At 40.4% G+C, this 14386-nt stretch overlaps 1 protein-coding gene across 1 annotated transcript in view; it reads left to right on the forward strand.

Moving 5' to 3' along the window:
* The window catches only part of NiPp1 (nuclear inhibitor of protein phosphatase 1), a 191103-nt gene that overhangs the window by 90056 nt on the left and 86661 nt on the right, over nucleotides 1-14386 (forward strand). The window contains exon 4 of the mRNA XM_071675812.1: nucleotides 7107-7324. Within this exon, the coding sequence (XP_071531913.1) occupies nucleotides 7107-7324 (218 nt within the window). The remainder of the gene's footprint in view (nucleotides 1-7106; nucleotides 7325-14386) is intronic.

Here is a 14386-nt window from a genome sequence, read left to right on the forward strand (position 1 = left end):
CCTACTGAACCTAATAACCTTGCTCTTATTCACATTTACTCTCAGCTTTCTTCTTTCACACACTTTACCAAACTCAGTCACCAACTTATACAGTTTCTCACCTGAATCAGCCACCAGCGCTGTATCATCAGCGAACAACAACTGACTCACTTTCCAAGCCCTCTCATTCACAACAGACTGCATACTTGCCCTTCTCTCCAAAACTCTTTCATTCACCCTTCTAACAACCCTATCTGTAAACAAATCAAACAACCATGGAGACTTCACGCACCCCTGCTACAAACGGACATTTACTTTGGACCAATCACTTATGTCTCTTTCTACTCATACATATGCCTTACATCCTCGATAAAAACTTTTCACTGCTTCTAGCAACTTACCACCCACACCATAACTCTTAATACCTTCCACAGAGCATCTCTATCATATGTCTTCTCCACATCCATAAATGCTACGCACAAATCCATTTGCCTTTCTAAGTATTTCTCATATACATTGCTCAAAGCAAACACCTGATCCACACATCCTCTGCCACTTCTGAAACCACACTGCTCTTCTCCAATCTGGTGCTCTGTACATTCCTTCACCCTCTTATTCAATACCCTCCCATATAATTTCCCAGGACCACTCAACAAACTTATACCTCTATAATTTGAACACTCACCCTCATCCCCATTGCCTTTGTACAATGGCACTATGCATGCATTCTGCCAATCCTGAGGAACTTCACCAGGAAACACATATACATTGAATATCCTCACCAACTAGTCAACAACACAGTCATCCCCTTTTTTAATAAATGCCACTGCAATACCATTCAAACCCACTGCCTTGCTGGCTTTCATCTTCTGCTAAGCTTTCACTACCTCTTCTCTGTTTACCAAACCATTCTTCCTGCCCCTCTCACTTTGCATAACACCTCGACCAAAATACCCTATATCTGCCACTCTATCATCAAATGCATTTAACAAACCTTCAAAATACTCACTCCATATCGTTCTCACTTCACCACTAACAGTTATCACCTCCCTATTAGCCCTCTTCACTGATGTTGTAAATGAGAAGGTCTTGATTGGTGCATTCTCATGCCCCTGCCACTTCTACTAACAAGAATGAAAAAGAAAAGAAAAAAGTACATATAATAAACCCTCAGTTTAATGAACTAATAGGGGAAGGGGTGTTCGATAATACCGAAAGTCTGTTAAATCAATTGTAACCTATTTCTGTGCCACATTTAAATTCACATGCTTCCTGTTAACTCCTCTGTTACTGTATTGATTGGTTTGTGGTACGGTAGTTGGGTGGCAGGCACCTGGCAGCATGGGAATACTCACCAGGTAGTTGGAGGCAGGAGTCAGATAGATAGAGTGATGCTACCCCTCTCCTGTGAAAGGGTACTTCTTTTTATTGAAGTTAGGATGGACTACCTGCTTTTATTTTATCTCTTACAATCATTTGATGTTATTTTGAATTGTAAGGATTGCAAAATTATGTAATAGATAAAGTCACAGTTCTGATATGATATAAACATTCTGTATACATCCTGACCGCATGATAGCTTGAGGCAGACTGAGACTGAAATGAAACGAGTCTACCCCATGCTACCCAAAACAAGTATATGAAAAGAGCATGGTGCAGCATTTGATATTTTTTATTTATTTATTTTATATTTATTTTGCTTTGTCGCTGTCTCCCGCGTTTGCAAGGTAGCGCAAGGAAACAGACGAAAGAAATGGCCCAACCCACCCCCATACACATGTATATACATACATGTCCACACATGCAAATATACATACCTATACATCTCAATGTACACATATATATACACACACAGACATACACATATATACACATGTACATAATTCATACTGTCTGCCTTTATTTATTCCCATCGCCACCTCGCCACACATGGAATAACATCCCCCTCCTACCTCATGTGTGCGAGGTAGCACTAGGAAAAGACAACAAGGGCCCTATTCGTTCACACTCAGTCTCTAGCTGTCATGTAATAATGCCCGAAACCACAGCTCCCTTTCCACCTCCAGGCCCCACACAACTTTCCATGGATTACCCCAGACGCTTCACATGCCCTGATTCAATCCACTGACAGCACGTCAACCCCGGTATACCACATCGATCCAATTCACTCTATTCCTTGCCCGCCTTTTACCCTCCTGTATATTCAGGCCCTGATCACTCAAAATCTTTTTCACTCCATCTTTCCACCTCCAATTTGGTTTCCCACTTCTCGTTCCCTCCACATCCGACACATATATCCTCTTGGTCAATCTTTCCTCACTCATTCTCTCCATGTGCCCAAACCATTTCAAAACACCCTCTTCTGCTCTCTCTCAACCAAGCTCTTTTTATTTCCACACATCTCTCTTACCCTTACATTACTTACTCGCTCAAACCACCTCACACCACATATTGTCCTCAAACATCTCATTTCCAGCACATCCACCCTCCTGCGCACAACTCTATCCATAGCCCACGCCTCACAACCATACAACATTGTTGGAACCACTATTCCTTCAAACATAGCCCATTTTTGCTTTCCGAGATAATGTTCTCGACTTCCAAACATTCTTCAAGGCTCCCAGAATTCTTGCCCCCTCCCCCACCCTATGATCCACTTCCGCTTCCATGGTTCCATCCGCTGCCAGATCCACTTCCAGATATCTAAAACACTTTACTTCCTCCAGTTTTTCTCCATTCAAACTTACCTCCCAATTGACTTGACCCTCAACCCTACTGTACCTAATAACCTTGCTCTTATTTACATTTACTCTTAACTTTCTTCTTTCACACACTTTACCAAACTCAGTCACCAGCTTTTGCAGTTTCTCACATGAATCAGCCACCAGCGCTGTATCATCAGCGAACAACAACTGACTCACTTCCCAAGCTCTCTCATCCCCAACAGACTGCATACTTGCCCCTCTTTCCAAAACTCTTGCATTCACCTCCCTAACAACCCCATCCATAAACAAATTAAACAACCATGGAGACATCACACACCCCTGCCGCAAACCTACATTCACTGAGAACCAATCACTTTCCTCTCTTCCTACACGTACACATGCCTTACATCCTCGATAAAAACTTTTCACTGCTTCTAACAACTTGCCTCCCACACCATATATTTTTAGTACCTTCCACAGAGCATCTCTATCAACTCTATCACATGCCTTCACCAGATCCATAAATGCTACATACAAATCCATTTGCTTTTCTAAGTATTTCTCACATACATTCTTCAAAGTAAACACCTGATCCACACATCCTCTACCACTTGTGAAGCCACACTGCTCTTCCCCAATCTGATGCTCTGTACATGCCTTCACCCTCTCAATCACTACCCTCCCACATAATTTACCAGGAATACTCAACAAACTTATACCTCTGTAATTTGAGCACTCACTCTTATCCCCTTTGCCTTTGTACAATGGCACTATGCAAGCATTCCGCCAATCCTCAGGCACCTCACCATGAATCATACATACATTAGATAACCTTACCAACCAGTTAACAATACAGTCACCCCCTTTTTTAATAAATTCCAGTGCAATACCATCCAAACCTACTGCCTCGCCGGCTTTCATCTTCCGCAAAGCTTTTACTACCTCTTCTCTCTTTACCAAATCATTTTCCCTAACCCTCTCACTTTGCACACCACCTCGCCCAAAACACCCTATATCTGCCACTCTATCATCAAACACATTCAACAAACCTTCAAAATACTCACTCTATCTCCTTCTCACATCACCACTACTTGTTATCACCTCCCCATTAGCCCCCTTCACTGAAGTTCCCATTTGCTCCCTTGTCTTACGCACTTTATTTACCTCCTTCCAAAACATCTTTCTATTCTCACTAAGATTTAATGATACTCTCTCACCCCAACTCTCATTTGCCCTCTCTTTCACCTCTTGCACCTTTCTCTTGACCTCCTGTCTCTTTCTTTTATACATCTCCCACTCATTTGCATTATTTCCCTGCAAAAATCATCCAAATGCCTCTCTCTTCTCTTTCACTAATAATCTTACTTCTTCATCCCACCACTCACTACCCTTTCTAATCAACCCACCTCCCACGCTTCTCATGCCACAAGCCTCTTTTGCGCAAGCCATCACTGTTTCCCTAAGTACATCCCATTCCTCCCCCACTTCCCTTACCTCCTTTGTTCCCACCTTTTTCCATTTTGTACTCAGTCTCTCCTGGTACTTCCTCACACAGGTCTGCTTCCCAAGCTCACTTACTCTCACCACCCTCTTCATCCCAACATTCTCTCTTCTTTTCTGAAAACCCATACAAATCTGAAATTATTATTAATCAATGTACTGTATTATTATTTGTCAATTAAATCTGACATTGATTATATCGGTGTCCGTTGAAGCAAGGGTTTACTGTACGTACTTTCCTCCCAAGAATCCTTTCTGTTATTTTGAAGCTTTTGTAGCACTCATGAAGCTTGCCATGTCCACCAATTGGGACCACAGTTCATAGTGTTGTATGTGCATCTATGTTCAGGGCATTTGAGAGGTGCTCAGCATCTTTTTTTATGGTAGTTCCATCATGTTTATGAAGGGTCTTTGGATATGTTGAAATGATGTTTATAGTTTTACAGTGTTGGGTGATAACCAGATAACCAAATTGTAAGTTCTTATGGAAGGATGAACAGCTGGGTTGACTGTTGACCAACTGCTGCAACCTGGAGTCAAACCTGTGTAAGCTCTCTCCCAGGCACTGTGTGAATGCAACACTGTTGGCATCACTAACCATTACTTCAAGGAGGTCCATATTTCTTTGGTTGGTAGATTAGATAGTGTAGTAAATGGATTAGCAGAATGATTATCAAGAGGTATTGAAATTGATAACAACTGTGGTATTTAGCAAACCAACTAGAGTAGATTAAGTTATTAGGCAGGTGTTAAGGGAGAAGAATGAAATGGTGTATGGTGTTTACATGGTCTCTGCATAAAGGCCCCAGAATGAGGGTAAGGTACCATATGTCCATCTGCATTCAATAACAATATTATTCATAGGGATGTAGGTGTTTATAATGAATGAGATCATCATTTCATAAAAGAAAGGATTAAATGTTTGTGACTGAATAGTCACTGAGAGTGTTAAAAAAGACTTCAGTTTATAGGATAAGAAATGAACAAGGCACTGGTATAAAAAAATATCTCAATACTTTTTGTGTGAAACATATATTGATTGCTCGCAGCATTTCCTGCTCCAGTTTATAGGGTAAGGAATGAACAAGGCACACATGGTATAAAGAGTATCTCAATACTTTTTGTGTGAAATATACATTGATTGTTAGCAGCATTTCCTGTCCTTTGCCATGATGAATGTTATATTGATTTTATATTTAAATGATTATATGATTAGGCTACCATAATCATTAGCAAATGTTTCACATTTGTGATTACCAACCCTATCAAGATAACATGACTTGTATTATTTTGAAATTTATTGGAACTAGCCAGGAAGATACTTTTTTATGCACAGTGCACATTCTTGGAAGAGCGTTATTGTATATGTGCAGTATTTACCAAATTGAAAAAAAATGAGAAGAATGAGCTATGAAGTATTTGATATTCTTTGAGCAATGATTAGTATTGGAGGCACTGAAGGATTTTAACAAAAATAGGAAGACATGTTTTGTTTGGTTGACAAAGGAGTTGTGGTTGATGCTGGGGTGAAATAGGGATTTGCTATGTGTCTTTGTTTCTTACAAATCTTTGAAAATGAAAAAGAGGAAAACATGTAGAGATGAATATGATAGAAAAAGATGTGAGGTGAGGAAAACATATTGAGGTGAATATGATTAGAAAAAGATGTGAGAATGTTACTTTAAACAGATGATACAGCACTGTGTTAGAAAAGAAGATAGAAAGGAGCTTCATGTGACTCATGTTGATGTGTGCAAGAGAAGATAGGAAGTGGTGTTTTGTAAAGGGATTTTTGAGTGTAAGATCTTGAATATTTCAGATAGAGTGACAAATGAGAATATCACACTGAGTATGGAATAGGGATATAAGTGATTATGATAGTGGAGAGTGGATTGATGAAAGGATTTGGGTATATGGAAGGATTGGATGCATGAGCGATGAATTTTAGACTGTATGAGAGGAAGGAGGATACCAGATGTGAAGTGGTAGGACTGAGTTTTGGAATAATTGTGGAGGCTTGCTTCAATTTGTAAGAAAACAAGGATGTATGGAGGACTCTATGTTGAATAGTGGGAGAAAACATGAATATGGGTACAGTATTATAGATTTTATGAATGAAGAAAGCTGTTCCATCTTGTGTAACTTATTTCTCATGAAAAATGGTAAAATCAGGAAAAACATTTGATTTTGTTAGATATATTGATAGTGCACTTTTGTTGCTTCATAGTATCATGGACAGTTATGTGTACAGATACTCCTTGACTTACAATGGGGTTATGTTCTAATAAACCCATTGTACGTTAAAAATATCGTTAGTCGAAAATACATTTAATACTGTACATCTAATTTCCCAAATATCATAATTTAGCCTCACCTACCTTAAACATTCTCAGAGCACTTACAGTAGCCTACAATTGGACAAAATTATCTAACACAAAGACTATTTTATAATATAGTGTTGAATGTCTCCCCATTGTAAATTTGAAAAATTGTCGAACCATCGTAAATCAGGAATCACCTGTAATCCACTACCAAGATAGGAACCATTAATACAATATGTAGATAGCACAGGATGTGGTTTGTATATAGGGATGATGATATCAGACTAGAGTAAAAAAATATGAATTACAAAATGAACAAGAATCTAAAGTGTAAGAACATGAAATGTGTGAAATAACATTGCTTTCTCTGTTATTTACTCATTCTTAGTAATCTTTTGTGTTGATTTTGGTATTTCATATTTCATCACCATTAGCTATTCTCAACTGTACTTCCAGTAGTTATACCAAAAAATTTTATCATTAGAAATTATAGCACTGTTCATTTTAACTGTACCTAAAGTAGTTATACTTTAAAGATATAAGATGTATGATGGATTTGAAAAAGATATATGTTTTTCTCTTATACATACTGTGCTTCCAGCCCATGGCACCTACATAGGAAAAATAAGACTGGAAAGTCTAAAGCCAACACAGCTCCCAGTGAATTCTACATTTCACTTTGGAGCTTCTACAAGAATGTATACTCTGCGAGAAAGACCCCAAACCGCACCCAAGCCTGTCATGGAGGAGTTAGAAAGAATGACGGAAGATAGTGATGGAGGACTTTTGGGCCTCCCAGAGACTGAAACGGAGTTAGATGTAAGGAGTAATACATTGATGCTCATTTTAAGTTGAAATAGGTGGTACATGATGAAGATAAGAATCATGTGACTTTTACTGTAGATTAAACTGATATTAGAGATTAATAAACTTTCATATTGTGTGGTATGTAATAGATTTCTGAGTAGTAGTTGCCCATGTCAGTTTCGCTCCTTTGTGGTTTGGCCCACAAGCATGAGATACTCTCTAGGAATATCGGTATTATGAGTTGCCTTCTGACCCTCCGTCTGTCAGGTGGGGAACACTGGCTTTCTCTGTCTGTAACTCTCCTTTCAACCAGACAGCAGGCGCCTACTCATTCCAGGCCGACCCTAAGCCAGCAACTGCTCATAAGAGATTGCCTTTGACCCACAAACTGTCAGTAACAGAAGGCTCACTTTTCTCTTGGATCACCTGCTGTGAAGATGTACTGCCATCTTGTTAGCTTTCTCCATCTCATAGATCAGTATCCTTTGTATTTTATGATATTTATTATTTAGTTTTTTATGAAATTGTTGAACTTGTGTGTACCTTTGGTTAACATTTTAGGATAAGTAAGTGTACATGTGTATGTACAAGGGTGGCAGATGGGCAGGTGAGAAAGGGTAACAAGTGATAGAATGACAAAGTAAAGTTCCTAGTGAAAGAGAAAAGAGAGATGTATGGCTGGTGCTTTCAGGGAAGCAGTGCAAATAATTGGGAGATATATAATAGAAAGCATCAGGAGTTCAAGAGGAAGATGCAGATGCCGAAAAGAGGGCAGATTAGAGTTGGGGTGAGAGTATTAACAAACTTTAGGGAGAATAAGATGTTTATAAGGAAGTTTATAGTGAGAAAAACAAGAAAACAAATGAGAATATATGTAAAGGGGCAAATGGGGAGTTGGTAACAAGCAGTGATGATGTGAAAAGATGTAATAAGTATTTTGAAGGTTTGTTGAATGTATTTGATGATGGGGTGGCAGACATAGGTTGTTTGGGTCAGGTAGGTATGCACAGTTAGAGAGTCATGGAAAGTGATTTGGTGAAAAGAGAAGAGGTAGTGAAAGCCATGCATTAGATGAAATGTTGCAAGGCAGATGAATTTCTTAAGAAAGAGGTTGGCGATGTCTTTTATTGGTTAGATAGGATTTTCAGTGTATTTATGGATCATGGTGAGGTGCCTGAAGATTGGCGGAATGCATATGTAGTACCTTTATATAAAGGCAAGGGGGAGAAAGGTAAGAGTTTAAACTGCAGAGGTATAAGTTTGTTAAGTGTTCCTGGTAAGTTGTATGGGAGAGTAGTGATTGAGAGGGGAGGAATGATGTGGTTTCAGGAGTGGTAGAGGATGTTTGGATCAGGTGATTGCTTTGAGAATGTGTGTGAAAAATACTTAGAGAAACAATGGATATGTATGTGGGATTAATGAATCTGGAGAAAGCATATAATTTGATAGAGGAACTTTGTGGAAGATGTTATAGATGTATGGTGTGGAAGTTATAAGAGACAATGAGAAGTTTTTATCAAGACTGTAAGGCATGTGTGTGAGTAGGCACAAAGGAAAGTGAATTTTCCAGGTGAAGGTAGGGATGTGCAGTGTCACCCTAGCTGTTTAATTTGTTTATGGATGTGATGGTGAGGGATGTAAGTGTTAGGGTCATGGAAGTTGGGGGGGGGGCAGGTTTGCAGTCTGTATGGTGTGAAGGGTGGGCCTGAGAAGTGAGTCAATCATTGTTTGCTAAGGACATGGCTCTGGCAGCAGATTTGATTGAGAAACTGCAGAAGGGGTTGAATGAGTTTTGGAAAGCATGTGAAAGGAGGAAGTTGAGAGTAAATGTGTAAGGTTATTAGGTTTAGCAGTGCAAGATGACTGGTTAGTTGGGGCCTGAGTTTGAGTGGAGAAAATTTAAAGGAATTTGAGTGTTTTAGGTATGAGGGAGTGGACATGGCAGTGATTGGAACCTTGGAAGTGGAAGGGTTGGTAGGGTGGGGGAGTGGGGGGGAGACAGATTTATGGGCATTAAGGAGAGCGTGGAAAGAGAGATTGTTATCTAGGATGGTGGAAATAGGCATGTGTGAAGGTATAGTTGTCCCAGTGTGTTGTATGAATGTGAGGCATGGGTTGTAGATGAGAATGTATGGAGGAGGTTGGATGTTTTGGAAATGAAATGTTTGAGGATAGTATGTGATGTGAGGAAGACTGATTGGGTAAGAAATAAAAGGCTATGAGACAGGTGTGGTAATAAGAAGAGTGTTGTTGAGAGAACTGAAGAGAACTGAACAGTGCCAAAGTAGTTTGCATGTATGGAGAGAATGAATGGAGAAAGGTAGACATAGAGGATATATGTTAAAAGTAGAGGGGGACAAGGAGTAGGAGGAGATCAAATTGGATATGGAAAGATGGTGTGAAAAGATTTTGAATGCTTGACAATGTAAGAGGGTAAAAGGTGTGCACAGGTTAGAGTGAACTGGGGGCGACCTGCTGTCAGTGGACTGGACAAGGGCATATGAAGCAGCTTGGGAAAACCATGGGAAGGTCTGTTGAGCTTATTTATGGATACGGGGCAGTGGTTTTTATGTATTACACATCATAGCTGAAAAATTTATTAGAGTGACTGAGGCTTTTCCTTTCTTCTGTACCTGGTGCTACCTCGGTAACACAGGAAATGGCAAGCAAGCATGCAAAAAGAAATATATACATATGTATGCCTCATGTGAAGTGCCTGAGGATTAGCATTTTAGTGCCATTGTTATATAAAGGCAAAGGGGATGAAGGTAAGTGTTCAAACTGCAGAGGTGTAAGTTTGTTGAGTATTCCTTGTAAGTTGTATGGAAGGGTATTGACTGAGAGGATGTAGGCATGTACAGACCATCAGATTGGGGAGGAGCATTGTGGTTTCAGAAGTGGTATAGGATATGTAGATCAAGTGCATGCTTTGAAGAATGTATGGGAGAAATACTTAGAAGAACAGATGGATTCATATGTGGCAATAATGGATCTGGAGAAGGCATATAATAAGGTTGATAGAGATGCTTTGTGGAGGGTCTTAAGAATATATGGCGGTGGAGGTAGTTTGTTAGAAGCAGTGAAAAGTTTTTATTAAGGGTGTAATGCATGTGGATGAGTAGGAAGAGAGAGTGAATGGTTCCCAGTGAAGGTTGGTCTTTGGCAGGAGTGGGTGATGTCAACTTGGTTGTTTAATTTGTTTATGGGTTGGGTGGCATGTGAGGTAAATATAAGAATTTTGGAGAGAAGGGTGAGTATGCAATCTGTTGAGGATGATAGGGCTTGGGAAGTGAGTCAGTTGTTGTTAGAGTGAGAAACTGCAAAAGTTGGTGACTGAGTTTAGAAGAGTTTGTGAAAGGAGAAAGTTAAGAGTGAATGTTAATAAAAACAAGTATATTAGGTTCAGTAGGATTAAGGAACAATTTAGTTGGGATGTAAGTTTGAATGGAGAAAAATTGGAGGAAGTGAAGTGTTTTAGATATCTTGGAGTGGACTTGACAGTGAATGGAACCATGGAGGAGGAAATTAGTCATAGGGTGAGGGAGGAGGAGAAGGTTCTAGGAATGATGAGGAATGTGTGGAAATAGAGAACCTTATCTTGGAGAGCAAAAATGGGGTACGTTTGAAGGAATAGTAGTTCAACAATATACATGGTTGCAAGGCATGGGCTCTTGACAAGGCTGTACAGAGGGTGGTGGATATGTTTGAAATGAAATGTTTGAGGACAATACATGGTGTGAGGTGGTTTGATCAATTAAGTAATTAAGGGTAAGAGAGATATATGCCCGTGCACATACATATTCACATACACATACACAGACATATACATATATACACATGTACATATTCATACTTGCCTTCAGTCCATTCCTGGCACCATCTCACCCCACAGGAAACAGCATTGCTGCCCCTGCTTCAGTGAGGTAGCACCAGGAAAACAAAAAAGGCCACATTCATTCACACTCAGTCTCAAGCTGTCATGTGTGATGCACTGAAACCTCAGCTAATTATCCTCATCCAGGTCCCACAGACCTTTCCGTGGTTTACCCTAGATGTTTCACATGCCCTGGTTCAGTCCATTGATGGCATGTTGACCCCAGATTATCACATCATCCGAATTCACCTTATTCCTTGCACGCCTTGCACCCTCGTGGTTGTTCAAGCCCCAATCACTCAAGGAAGTATGAATATGTTCATATGTATGTGTCTGTATGTGTATGTATATGTGTATGGAAGTGGAATTGAGTCACAGGGTCGAGGAGGGGCTAATGTTCTGGGAGCATTGAAGAATGTGTGGAAGGTGAGAACGTTATCTTGGAGAGCAGAAATGGGTATGTTTGAAGGAATAGTGGTTCCATCAATGTTGTATGGTTGCGAGGCATGGGCTACAGATAGGGTTGTGCAGAGGAGGGTTGATGTATTGGAAATGAAATATTTGAGGACAATGTGTAATGTGGTTTGATCGAGTAAGTAATGAAAGGGTAAGAGAGATGTATGGTAATAAAAAGAGTGTGGTTGAGAGAGCAGAAGAGGGTGTATTGAAATGGTTTGGTCACATGGAGTGAATGAGTGAGAGAAGATTGACAAAGAGGATATGTGTGTCAGAGGAGGAGAGAACGAGGGGAAGTGGAAGACCAAATTGGAGGTGGAAGGATGTAGTGAAAAAGATTTTTACCACCACACATCTCTCTTACCCTATTATCATTTACTCGATCAAACCACCTCACACCACATATTGTCCTCAAACATCTCATTGCCAACACATCCACCCTCCTCCGCACAACTCTATCTATAGCCCACGCCTCGCAACCATATAACATTTCTGGAACCACTATTCCTTCAAACATACCCATTTTTGCACAGCGAGATATCGATCTCGCCTTCCACACATTAATTGCCCCCTCCCCACCCTGTGACTCACTTCTGCTTCCATGGTTCCATCTGCTGCCAATCTACTCCTAGATATCTAAAACACTTCATTTCCTCCAATTTTTTTGTATTCAAACATTTATTTATTTATTTCATTTATTTTCGCTATGTCGCTGTCTCCCGTGTTAGCGAGGTAGCGCAAGGAAACAGACGAAAGAAATGGCCCAACCTACCCATATACACATGTATATACATACACATCCACACACGCAAATATACATACCTATACATCTCAACATATACATATATATACACACACAGACGTATACATATATACACATGTGCATAATTCATGCTGTCTGCTTTTATTCATTCCCATCGCCACCCCGGCCACACATGAAATAACAACCCCCTCCCCCCTCATGTGCGTGAGGTAGCACTAGAAAAAGACAACAAAGACCACATTTGTTTACGCTCAGTTTCTAGCTGTCATGTAATAATGCACCAAAACCACAGCTCCCTTTCCACATCCAGGTCCCACAGAACTTTCCATGGTTTACCCCAGACGCCCCCAGATGCTTCACTTGCCCTGGTTCAATCCATTGACAGCATGTTGACCCCGGCATACCTTATCATTCAAACATATTATTTTATTTATTATACTTTATTGCTGTCTCCCGCATTAGCGAGGTAGCACAAGGAAACAGATGAAAGAATGGCCCAACACACCCACATACACATGTATATACATACACGTCCACACACACATATATACATACCTATACATCTCTACGTACACCTATATATATATACGCACACAGACTTATACATATATACACATGTACATAATTCATATTGTCTGCCCTTATTCATTCCCGTCACCACCCCACCACACATGAAATGGACCCCCCCCCCCACATGTGCGCTAGGTAGCGCTAGGAAAAGACAACAAAGGCCACATTCGTTCATACTCACGTCTCTAGCTGTCATGTATAATGCACCGAAACCACAGCTCCCTTTCCACATCCAGGCCCCACAGAACTTTCCATGGTTTACCCCAGATGCTTCACATGCCCTGGTTCAATCCATTGACAGCACATCGAACCTGGTATACCACATCATTCCAATTTACTCAATTTCTTGCATGCCTTTCACCCTACTGCATGTTCAGGCCCCGATCACTCAAAATCTTTTTCACTCCATACTTCCACCTCCAATTTGGTCTTCCACTTCATCTCTTTCCCTCCACCTCTGACACATATATCCTCTTTATCAAATATTTCCTCACTCATTCTCTCCATGTGACCAAACCATTTCAATACTCCCTCTTTTGCTCTCTCAACCATACTCTTTTTATTACCATACATTTCTCTTACCCTATTATTACTTAATCAAACCACCTCACACCACATATTGTCCTCAAACATCTCATTTCCAACACATCCATCATCCTCAGCACAACTCTATCTATAGCCCACGCATCGCAAACACAGAACATTGTTGGAACCACTATTCCTTCAAACATACCCATTTTTGCTTTCCGAGATAATGTACTGGCCTTTCACACATTCTTCAGTGCTCCCAGAACTTTCGCCCCCTCCCCCACTCTATGACTCACTTCTGCTTCCATGGTTCCATCCACTGCCAAATCCATTCCCAGATATCTAAAACACTTCACTTCCTCCAGTTTTTCTCTATTCAAACTTACCTCCCAATTGACTTGTTCCTCAACTCTACTGTACCTAATAACTTTGCTCTTATTGACGTTTACTCTCAGCTTTCTTCTTTCACACACTTTACCAAACTCAGTCACCAGCTTCTGCAGTTTCTCACCCGAATCAGCCACCAGCGCTGTATCATCAACAAACAACAATTGACTCACTTCCCAAGCCCTTTCATCCACAACAGACTGCATACTTTCCCCTCTCTCCAAAGCTTGCATTCACCTCCCTCACAACCCCATCCATAAACAAATTAAACAACCATGGAGACATCACGGACCCCTGCCGCAAACCGACATTCACTGAGAACCAATCACTTTCCTCTTCCTACTCATACACATGCCTTACATCCTCAATAAAAACTTTTCACTGCTTCTAGCAACTTGCCATGTAAAGCATCTGGGGTAAACCATGGAAAGTTTTGCGGGGCCTGAATGTGGAAAGTGAGGTGTGGTTTCAGTGCATTACACATGACAGCTAGAGA

This window comes from Panulirus ornatus, chromosome 21 (genome assembly GCF_036320965.1).
Source record: "Panulirus ornatus isolate Po-2019 chromosome 21, ASM3632096v1, whole genome shotgun sequence".
In the NCBI taxonomy this organism is placed as follows: domain Eukaryota; kingdom Metazoa; phylum Arthropoda; class Malacostraca; order Decapoda; family Palinuridae; genus Panulirus; species Panulirus ornatus.